At 43.3% G+C, this 12137-nt stretch overlaps 1 protein-coding gene across 2 annotated transcripts in view; it reads right to left on the bottom strand.

Annotated features, from left to right (window-relative positions):
• The window catches only part of LOC119393332 (mucin-5AC), a 69519-nt gene that overhangs the window by 19264 nt on the left and 38118 nt on the right, over positions 1-12137 (bottom strand). For both annotated transcript variants that reach the window (XM_037660300.2, XM_037660301.2), the window contains exon 5: positions 8933-10779. In XM_037660300.2, the coding sequence (XP_037516228.1) occupies positions 8933-10779 (1847 nt within the window). The remainder of the gene's footprint in view (positions 1-8932; positions 10780-12137) is intronic.

Below are 12137 nucleotides of genomic sequence, written 5' to 3'. Positions count from 1 at the left end.
ACAGAGGGGGAAAAAAATACAAAATGCAGTGGTGACAATTTTATTTTAGCTTGGGACAACATGAGCAGCAAAAAAGCAGCAACTTGTAAATGTTCTCTCGCATGGATGACATGATTTGTTTGATTCAGGCAGCAGGACATCAAGGATACCCTGCCTAACTTGCATTTCTCAGCACTACTTTCAAACAAAGAGTTGCATGCTAACATTACTAGAGGGAAACCTGGTGCTACAATATTTCAAGCTGAATAATTCAATCAATGTGGAAATCAATCATAACAGATCTATGGGATTTTTATACAAATGAAAATGGGTTTACCGACAAAACACACTGTGGCTTATTTAAATTAATTGTTTATTGATTTTCAAGTGCACCATGTGACTGCCCCAAAAGCTTTGAATAGAGCTGTTAACTACATTCCTCAGACTGGTAATTCATTTCACTTGCCATGCAATTACAGTTAGTGAATGAACCCAAGCACAAGCCTAACAATAACACTCTTCCAGACACACAAACTAGAAAGATTTGCATACTAGCCATGTCACCAGCACTTCACACAGTGACTAGCACCAGATTTCCATCTAGCAATTACACTGTGAAACTACAGAACTAACAGATCTAAAATATAGTGCTCAATATTAGGCCGTGCAAGTGATAAATGGTGGTACTTTGCAAATTAAGAATGTTTGGCTGTTCACAAAGCCAACAACATGCATTTGAACAGTTACAGTTACTACAGCACAGCATAAAAAAACTATTTCGCAAAAGACAAATCTTAACCAGAACTTTGATGCGTTTTGTTAAAAGGGGTCTCACACATTTACTGTATTGCAAAGCATTACAATATAAATCATAATAGAAATAGTTATACTTGGAGCAGAGTTCTGTGTAATCCCAATCCCTGTGGGAGCATTTTAGACCAAGGTGTTCAAAGTGGGACGGTGTCAACATCAGATTAGTACAGAGTGGGAAATCTAAGAGTGACTATTCAGTGTTACTTATACAGTGACCCTTTTCTTTTATTTGTACCAAGTTGGTGAGCCTAAGAGTTCCATGCAAGATCCTGTACTGTTCCAATGCACATCCCTTGCTACCATTGCTTTATTAGGGCCTCTTGGCAAAATTTGGCTTATTAAAACGTTAAGTTACTATCCTTCATGATGTCAAATGCTTAGTTAAAGAAAAGAGGCCACACTTAAACTAAAAATACTTTGTACCTCTGCATAACGTAAAGCATTTAATAAAAAGTGCCACTCCAGCTTTAATGAGATGATGAAGGTAGCACGAGAGCAAGAAAATTAACAATAGAAGGCCTCAATTATCTTTTTCCTTTTTGAAATTCAAAATATATGCTATCTTCTAAAGTAAATGTTCATGAAAATGTGCTGATGCAGGAAGGGCAAGCTTTCAAGTGACAGCCATGCATACCAAGGAGTAAGGTATTTCTCGTAAACAAATGGCTATTTTTCGTTGTAAAGAGAGACTTCAACGAGTCCTGGGGCATTGCAACATATCACAGAGACATGCCTCAAAACTTGTGCGTGTGCTTACAGGTAGCGAAGAGTATTATGTACAACCTTCTGCAATTGGAACATGCACCCTGTGTCTGTATAGAGATGACAGAGTCGTGAAGAATGTGCTCAGTGCATTACCTTGTTTTTGCCTGATCTTGATGAGTGTAAATGCCTTACTTTTTCCATTGTCAAGCATAAAAGATGAAGTAATACCAAACCACTGCACTAAATATAGAGGTTTGATAAAAGGCCTGCAAAGTCCATTAAAGATATGGTGTACAGGCAAAACAGTGAAGCCTAACAGTGCACCTACAATTTTGTGCAAACGCCTTTGTAGGCTTTCTTAAGAAACTGAACTTTGACCATGCATGTTTGACTTTCAAAAGTAAACGTCAGCTCGTGGCAAAAGAGTTTGCTAAACATACCCATACAAGTTGGTGTACAACTAAGTTGATGCCAAGTTCAAGAGGTACAGCTGCCCAAACCTTTAACTATCGTGTGCGAGCGCCGACTTTTTTTGTGCATCAGCGCCGTACGATGGAGCCAAGTTGCAAACAGGGCGAGAGTAAGCGCATGCCCACGAAGCGTGCTCAGCTGGGCCCATTGTCTGCTTGGCTGTTCCTTCGTGAGAACGTCACCCTGCATTAACTCACTTCAGACAAACAGGCAGCGCGTCTTGCTCGTATCTTATAGTATTCCGAAGAGGAGCAAGCAACTGAGAAAATGAAATCTGCAGATACATCACACGCCCCACACATGAGATAACCTGACAAATGTAGATTGTTCATTTGTTATCTGGCGACGCAAATGCTCTTTTTCCACACTTATTCTCGCCCTGTTTGTAACTTGGTTCCATCGTACGGCACTGACACACATAAAATTGGGCAATCGCGCACGATAGTTAAAGATTTGGGCGGCTGTACAGCAGATTGAACTGGCAAAAGCTGGCACTTGAGTGGTTTAACAAATAAGTGAACTGCCGAGATATAAATTTGCATGCAAGGTATTTCCCTAATGTGTAAAATAATAAAAGTTAAAATTAAGCATTCATGAATTCTTATTATGCCATTATTGCGGTGCAAGGGAAGTACACTGAAGAATCAAGTATGGTGTCAGCGACAAACTCTAAAATAAGTATACGCTGATGAAACTCTGATGAGTCAGCAAGGCAATTCATTGCCAGTCAGGCCTGTAGCCAGGAATTTTTTTCGGGGGGGGGGGGGCACTTGCTGAAAGCCCTGACTGTTTGAGAAAAATGCCTATTTTCATTATTTATTTTCGGAAAAACACCATGTATCATAAGAATTTGGGGGGAGGGGGGCGGGGCCCCCTGGCTACGGGCCTGTTGCCAGTACTAGTACATTATGTGAAGTCTAGGTCTAATGCTCAACTCCTTAGAATGCTGCTAAAATGAAGCTGAAATATTTTCTTCAGAACCATACTAATTTCTCACATTACAAAGTTGTGATGCGCTTCTACTTCACACAAATATCCCTATTTTATTATTTCAGTGTGCATCGCAGGAGAGCATTCCCACTGCTTTGTGAAAGTTATTATCCATTAGCTGTGCGTGTCACATACTCGGCGTATGATCTCTAGGCACGATTTGACCAAAGACAATTAGCATCCCTAGCTAGCTAATCATGCTTGCTGTATGTGCACCAAACTTTTTGCTAAAGACCATGGCATGTAAATGAGTTAGTTCTGAGAACCAGGATGTGATTCTGCCCAAACTGACCTTGAGATGTTCCAGAAAGAGTATGCTCAATTAGAGTTGTAAAGAAATGTGGCTTCGCCACTGTGTTGATTTGTGTAGAAATGCACAAAACTGGCGCTAACAAGTATACACTATGACCCAGAAGACAAGAATGCTATGAAAGCCGTGAAACTCCTTTCCAAGTACTTTGAACAAAACTTTTAGGGCCTGAGTGGTTATACTTGTCGCGAAGTTGTGGAGTCACTGGTTGCAGCCAGTGCCCCCTGTTGGTAATTAGAGTAACTAGACCAACTGTAAATTTTAATTATAGAATGTAACTTCCTTGCATTTGTGTAATAGTAAAATCTTGTAACAGTCTGTATATTCTAAATGATTAAATGTCTTTTTCCGTTGCTTCTGAACAATCCTATATGTGTGGATGCGCTGCAAGGCTTCAATGTTTCCAATGTGCTTTTCATTAAATCCAAGAAATATGCACGTGAGCAGCCTTCTTCACGATACTCGTATGAAATAATTGAAAAACGACAACTTCGAGCAATGACTGCTGAAAATGAAGCATGTGCGGAAATGACAGTGCTACTGCGCAGCAAAAATTAAAAAAAAAAAAAGACATGAAGTAAGAGAACAGCATGGGAGCCACGGGTGATGCATGCTTAAAACATGGGGGACAAACATTATACACAGTGCACAAGAACCACACACATCACTTACAAAAGAAAAAGAAATTTGTGTCGTTTCAGAATTTGGGCATCTTGAGAAGCCTACGGAAAACAAGTTCGGAAATGAGGCAGAGCACAACCTAACAGGCATTTATCTGATGTTGTACTGAGCCTCTTCCGTTAGTAAAGAAGAAAAAAAAAAGTACACATATGACTGGTAGACAGTATACAACAATAACCACAACAAACACAGATCCATAAAGGTAATAAAATGTACATGACCAAAGAAGTGCAATAGGTGCATACTTATTACTGTATATATATATATTAATGTACACATATATGCCAGTGCTTAATCAAGCTGAATAATAAATGGCCTTGAGCTTCACAAAAAGACGCTGCATAATGCAACAGTAACAAGAGCTTTACTCGTCGAAGTTAATGCAACGCAGGCATACCACGAAATATTCCTGCAATTTTTTTACATAGAATCCTCAGCTGTAAGGAGCTTTATTTCCCACTTTCTCAAGCTACTTTGCTGCACCCCAAATATTAGCTCCCTCTAGCTTTAAACTGTGCGTGTGTATACTTATTGCATGCTGACACGTCATGGGCAGGCACTTCATGAAGCTGCTATTGTAGCAACCCATAGAAGGGCCCCTCACTAGGTTGCAGTTAAGGTTTTGGTAGTTCTAAGGCGCCATATACAGAAGGCAAGCTAAAGTCAACATGGAAACTCTCTCCCTTTGCCGCAACTATGGCCTGCGAGTGAAATTCCTTCCCTGCCTTCTGCCATGCTGTAGATGTGGGACTGTGTCAAGTTCATGTCACGAGCGAGCCCCTCCATTTTTCCTTTTCAGTACCATCACAGTACCATAACTGAAAGTAATAATAATAATTGCTGGGGTTTAACGTCCCGAAACGATATGATTATGAGGGATGCCGCAGTGGAGGGCTCCGGAAATTTCGACCTCCTGGGGTTCCTTATGTGCTATCAGTGAAAATGCATGATGCACTTCCAGTGATGGTACTGTGCATTCTGCATTAGACAATTTGCTAAAGCCACATACTGTGGTTGGTAACATAGCAAGAAATGCACCTCAGAAACATTTGCACATGTAGACTTTGCTTTCTGGCTGAAAATGCGACAGAAATAATGGCACAAAGGCTTCTGCTAAAAACTTCAGCTGTTCTCGCACTGTGTGCATAACACTCAAACTGCTACACCATGCAGGCACAAACTTGTCACCATGTAAACTCATAGCTCGTGTCTGTCTGAAATGCTTGAACCTGTGAGGAGCCCTTTACCTTCTCATCTGTTGTGTTTAATTTGCATAAACAGTGAAGAATGCTAATTAAACGAACCTAAGCTACGCTGACCACCGGTTAACCTGTTAGAATTTCTACACTGAAACCCTTCGCTGATAAGCTGTAAACGTGCACTGCCCACTACTGCACAATCGCTTAGTTTTAAAGCACCTTTTCAGTTCGAAGAAAGCAAGTGAAGCGAAATGAAACTGACAAAGACATCAACTCAGCCAGTTAAGAGCGATTTACTACGCAGTGTAACTGCGAAACCTTCTACACAGCTGACCAGAAAATTCTTCCTGAGCCATTCTTGCTGCCACCCAAATGTGGCGGAAAGAAATAACTACAATCCAGTTGAAAAGTATTTCAAGGCAAATCAGACAAGCTAAATTCACAACAGAGAGTATTCCATACTGTGTAATGCTACCATGTCGTTTCATACATGATAACAGAGTAAAATAACTAAATCTTACTATTTCCTCACAACAAACACTCATGGCCTGTTCTGAGCAATCTTGACTAAATGAGAAAGAAATAATAATAAGCATCATGTAAAATGCATACATAGTCTCTCTTGATTAACATATGTGTCTGCGTATGCGAACTGTACATGCAATTTTCAGTACTGTTAACACAGAAGTACAAAGAACAGCACTTTTTATAACTAAGAAAAAGGAAACAAAAGTATTCCAACGTCGATTCTTCTGGTAAAAATGGTAACCGAAGTAAATAAATGAACAGTGCACAGTGATGTAGTTAAATGCACTACAAGACCCATCATAGCCCTCATTCCATCTTATTCTTCAAGCTTGCTGGCTCATACCTGATCGCCTTCTTTAAATGGCACACCCGGGCCTAGTTAGAAGCAGCAGGCATTGCTTTGTGCAACCAAAGATCAAAAAAGCTCACCGGTCAATTAAAGGCCGCTGTTCACAGCCAAGAGGTACGATATGTATAAAGAAAAGTTAATTTTGACTTGCGATTAAGGATTCTGTAACCAAAAGCTTTCTCCCAGAAAAATTTAATGCGAGGTTGGGTTGGGTTCAAGAACACGAGAAAAAAGCCACCCAAAATACGAAATTTAAGGCCGAACATTTTTTAATTTCTTACCCAGCAGAAATCGTTGCATGAAGTTCACTTGGTAAAAAAAATATGCTAATTCACTGAGTGACACATGTAATACTTAACAAATGAACTGAACAGCTTGTAAAGCAGTGGTCACACTTGGCTAGTCCTAATTGGTGCACCATGACAATGACAGTAACAAAATGCGAGAAGAGCACCAAATGATGCGGAGCATTGTTTCCGTCGAAGGGGTTAGGCGTATGCTACAGCCCTGCATGCCAGCTTAAAGGGGTCTTGAGTCACCCCCGAGCATGGTGCAAAAACACACTCTACGAACAGCAAACACTGCTATGAGCAGCTCAGCCAAGCTTTGTGGTCATTTGTGGCACATGGAGTTTACAAGCAGAGAGCAAAGTTTCCGCTTTCTCAAGCGCCCTCTATTTACACAGATGCCAATCCTCACTCTCTTTGCAGCTGCTGGTAGGTGCTCTACTTCGTAATATTGAAGATTTCTGTTACTGGCTGATAGGTGAGATAAATAAAGAGCGGCATTTGCAGAAGATGTGTTTCTTGCCCTGGGGTGCCACCAAATGCCAGCGCCGCACTCTAAAGTGTGCTAGAATTACACAGTAGCAACACTGGCACGTCCTGGAATCACACCGTGAGTGAGTGAATGCGTTTCATGATGCGTGCTGATGTAGATTCATGGCCCATTGCCATACCCCGCCACCCTTTGTAGCTTCCAGCGCCGTCGTCAGGACGAAAGGAGAGAGAAAGCACTCAAGGTGGGTGTTGACAAATCCCTGTAACTCATCTCATTCTTGATGAATCAAAAAATTTTTGCAGCAGTTGATTTGTGGGGCAGTAAACTCCGATACTGAGGTCATTCGATGATTGCTTGGAAAAGTGGTTCGGAACCCTTTGAAGAGATGTGGTGAAAAACAGACAATCTCTTGAAAGGTAAGAGATTTTTACCATTGGGCTGCTAGCAGGCATGGTACTCTGCATGTGGTTTCTTTCCTTTAATTGCTACAATGAACATGCAGACTGCCCAAAGACTAAGCATCCTTACTGAATGACTGAAAATTGCTGTGAACAGCCATTGCAGCATTGCTGCAGCATGGCCGTTGAGAAAAAGTCATAACATGCATCAGTATTTTTCCTTTAGACTTCTACAAGAATTGCTATCCCTTATAATTATTAGAGAACAAACAAGTACTATTTAAAGAAATTCTAGTAGCAAATACTTGAATTGATACAATTAAAACTATGCACGAGTCATATTTGCAATCACCAGTGTTTACAAACACCCAACTTTGATGCTTAGGTGGCCATCAACTATGACATTCTAAAATTATGCCACCGCTGTAATTGTAGATATAGGCTGAAGACAGGATGCAGTGGATTAAAAAATGATCAAGGCCACTTATTTTCCAAATGGATAAGTTCATCATTTACCTCTTTTTATCAGCACCCCACCCCAAAAAAGAAACAGTGCTTCCAGCTTCTAATTAACGCAGTCCTACTTGTGGTTCCGCTGAGCTAAGTACTATTCAGTGCTCAGAATCTTATTGCTATGTTTCATTTTGCATAAATATATATTATAAATATTTTTTGCATAACCTCTCAACACGTGACTTGTAAAAACCACAAGATAAGACTACCTCTGAGAGCAGCCTTAATCAATTCCTTGAACTGGAATTTCATAGGTGACAAATGCAATCAATTATGAGAAACTGGTCATAGACACAAACGTAAAAGTAAATATATATTGGTGCAGTTATTCTTCATATAGCCCAAGAGGCAAAGACTTTGGCAAAAACTACACAACCCTTTTTGCCTGTTTTCCTCATGAAATGCCAGAGATGGCCTTTCTAGAATAATAAATAAATTAATTAATAAATCGGTTAGAGAATGTCAGCCAATTCCCAGTGCCTTAGCTAACCACATGTAGCATCTGTCAAAAAGTCACGGAACTTAACATTACTTCGAATGAGGCATGTAGCTGTGCTTGATGAGTGCGGCAAATTACTGAACCATGATGACAGCTTGTGTTGCCACACTGCAAAACCATGTAAGCTCTCACAATGGCAGAGATCGTGCTCTTCGCTTTCATTTTTTTTTTTTAAATTGACAAATGGGGCATTGGATATCCATAATTAACTTCATGTGGTGCTGTGGAGCCATGCACAACTATGGCGCTCCATGCGCACATGTGCTTCTTTCATTCCACTTCGATATGCACTAAGTCCTCTCAGGACACTAGCATTACTTAGATAAGACAAGCCCTTTAAACAGAACACAGCTTTAACAGATACCAGTGGCTTATGTAACAACAATGAAACCATGCTCTGCATTCTGCTTGAAAATCAAAAGTAGGTAATGGTGCAGAAGGAAGTACCCTAAGGAAAGCACACAAAAATACTGGCAAAGGATATGCGTGTCTATACAAGCTCTCAAAGGTGTGCTCTCATCCCATCCACACACACACACGTGCACACCCGCACACCCGCATACACACACACACACACACATGACAAGCACTCGAAATCCAATTTCCCCGGCACCACCACAACCAGAAAAAAGTCAGCTCGTGCGGTTAGCAGCAGCAGCAACCACTCCCCGCTCTCCATCCTCAGCAAGCAGGTCCCCAGAGGGCCATGGCACTCACCCCATTGGCCAGGCCCAGACGACAGGAGGCACTGTCGCACACAGACTCAGTCACTGGAGCCGGTCCACAGGACATGCACGGAGCACCAGACAGAGCAGCAGCCCCACTGTGATGAACTGCACCGGTCTGCATCATGCCACCGACCGCATCCGTTGTGTAGAAGGATTGTTGTTGCGGCGGCTGCGGGGTGGCTGACAGGGTGTGTACAGTGCCAGGTGCGAAACTGGCTGTCATTAACGTCCGAGGCGCAGCCATCGTCGTGTCGCGTGACCGCACCTGTCCCGCCGAATCGACGTAGGTGGACGGCTGCAGGGTGGCATGACCCAGCAGGGACGAACTGGGGGATGTGTCCGAACCCACCGGTGAGCCAAGAACTGGGATTGGCGAAGGCGAGAGGAACGTGCTACCAGGACTGAAGAGCCCGGCAGGAGCTCCGAACGTGGGTAAGGTGTCAAGCCGCAGAGTTGGAAGCTGCGGGATGAGCAGTGCGTTCTGCACCGGGTTCAGGGGTAGCGGGTTGATCAGCTGCACCACTGTGGGCATCATCTGCGCCACGGATGTTGTCACCGTTGATACACTGGGAACAGACAGGGGAGGGTTTGAGGGTGGGAGCACGATGCTAGAGCTAGGGTTGCTGCTCAGCAGAACCTGGGGAGCAGACAGTGAAGATGTGCACAGGGTTGCGGAGGTCACCGGGCATTCCGTGCAACTGCGAGGCACTTCTGGAAACCTCTGCTGCTGGGGTGAAAAGTGACCGGGAGTAGGATGTGTCTGGCCCAGGATCCCTTGGCCGAGCTGGGAGATGAAAGGCCCGCTGGAGACTATCGTTGGCGACGGTTCCATGATCAGAGGTTGTGCAGAGAGGCCACCGGCACCGGGCGGAAGAACTACACTGCTCACGTGTTGAAGCACTTGGCTGCCCTTAGCAGCCTCGTTTGGAGAGTAGCTGGCCACTTTCTGGCTGTAGACCTGCTGCACCATGATGGTGCTCCTTCCCTGATTCATGACGCCGCTACTGGGCGCGCTTGTGAAGACGAAAGGTGCACTTGTCATGGCAGTGCTGCACTGTGAAGGAATGGACAGGGCTCCATTCAGGACCGACAGCCCTCCCACCTGTGGCACCTGCATAGGAATTTCTTTCGATGCAGTCCTACAGGTGGTGAGCTGGCCAGTACTATCTACATGCACAGTGTTACACTGGCCAATCGCAGGCCCTGCCATTGCATTTGGCGTGGAAGCAGGGGAAGAAGCATCGTGGGTAGAGCAGTTGTGTTGACGAACCCCGTGACAAGTGTTGGTTGTAGAATGGCCAGCAGCTGCCACCATCTGGCCAACGTCCACGTTCGGACACACTGCCCGGCTCGATATGATGGCACTCAGCTTCGGCATTCTCGTACGGGGTAGTTTCTTCTGCCCCCTTGAACGACCCGAAGGGGAAGGAGTAGCAGTGGGCTTGGTCGGGCAGCAGGAGAAGTTTGCACACTGGTAATTTGTACCGGTACTTGTTTGCAGTTGCGAAGGAGCAGGTGAACAGATGGCCTGGGCCACTATTCTCCTCATCCCACCAGACACCGGAGGGAAGCTGCTATTTCCCTGTACATTTGTATTGCTGCACTGGATGGTCACAGTGTCCTGAGGGGGCTGGTAGTATCCAGTAGCCTGCCAGGGCACAGCACCGGCAATGGAGTTAGTGTAATGCACTGGGGTGTTGGTGTTTGCAGGGGTGGAACTGCTGACAGCCTGCTTTCGTAGAGCATTCTGGTCACGCTGTGCCAACAACTGAGACACCAGGATACCGTCAAAAGGGCCACGCTGTTTTGCACGAGAGCTCCGCTTGCGGACGGGTTCTGTGAAAGGCAGATCCACAGATATAATGAAGATAACTCACCTTCAGACCAACAAGTTGCTTCAGGCTACTTCTGAAAATCTCATCTCCATTCTGAATATCAGTTTTAGTTACCACACCCACAGGCTTCTTTTATGCATTTAAACTTGAAGTCTTGTCTCATGCCTATTCACTCCTATAGGTGCAAGACAGGAGTTTTTCTGTGGAGTTCTATTGTTTTAACTGTAGTAGGTTTAAAACAGCCACTTACTGACCCATTTGCTGCCGCCCGCCGCGTGAGTGTGCAGGCCATCCATACTGTGTGCTTTTATACCGAAAGCGCGCACACGTGACATACGCTTTTCTTTGATGCCTAGGAAATGTATTTAATGGAAATATATAAATATGCATTTAGTATTCACATTTGAAAACCACTTAGATTTTATTCTGGGGCATTTGTGAAGTCACAGGTATTTCTCAGTGTGATAAACTTTGAAGCACTCAGGCATGTGCAGAATGGCACCACACTTCTTGTAATGATTTTGATTTATCATTTCTTTAGCCTTAATGACTTGGTACTACGCTGAGGGTGCTCATCGACATGGTTGGGATGGATATGACGTAGAAAATCAGGCCATTCGGTTGCTTCAAAGCGCATCCACTGGGCACCGCCATTCCGTTTGCCGCTCGAGACGGCCACGGCAAAAAAAAAAAAAAAAAAAAAAAAAAAAAAAAAAAAAAAAAAAAGGAAAGAAAGAAAAACAGAGAAGTACATTCAAGCAACCCAGGTAACTAATGTCATCAGTCGATAACATATGCAACTATCTTCAAATAAGCCTGAAGGTGCTGCCACCCATCAACTGCTTAAGAAAGTATTAAATGAGGCTGTCTGGCGGTTCGCCAGCTTCTTAAACGTTGCCACTGCAGGTGTGCCTGTCGATTTGCTGGCTTCACCAGCGACCGTGTTAATGATATTTTTAATGTAAAAATAAGAGTGCACGGCCCTCGTGTAATTCATTATTTGTTTTAATATTTGCCAATTCAACTCAATCATCTAAACATGCATTTTTCAATCGAATGTGCTTTGAAAAAGGGCAATTTCAATTTGTATTCGAAGTTTTGAATATTCACATACCCCAGATTTTTTTTTGCCACAATCAGAAGCACATTACACTATCAGCTGTGCATTGGATTTCTACTTAAATTAAGAGCTCAAATGTCGTTTTTATGTCAGCATTTTGCTTTGAACAAATGGGTACACATTCGAGCTAGAGATTTGTCAGAATCAGGAAAAGTATGATCTTTAGACGACTTTAATCAGTGGCATGTTTTAGCATCCTTAAAGGGGTCATGAAGCACCCCTTGGGCTTGTTAAAAAAC

The sequence above is a fragment of the Rhipicephalus sanguineus genome, chromosome 5 (assembly GCF_013339695.2).
Source record: "Rhipicephalus sanguineus isolate Rsan-2018 chromosome 5, BIME_Rsan_1.4, whole genome shotgun sequence".
Classification (NCBI taxonomy): Eukaryota; Metazoa; Arthropoda; class Arachnida; order Ixodida; family Ixodidae; genus Rhipicephalus; species Rhipicephalus sanguineus.
Note: the sequence above shows the minus strand (reverse complement) of the source record. Positions and strands in the feature narration are given on the sequence as shown.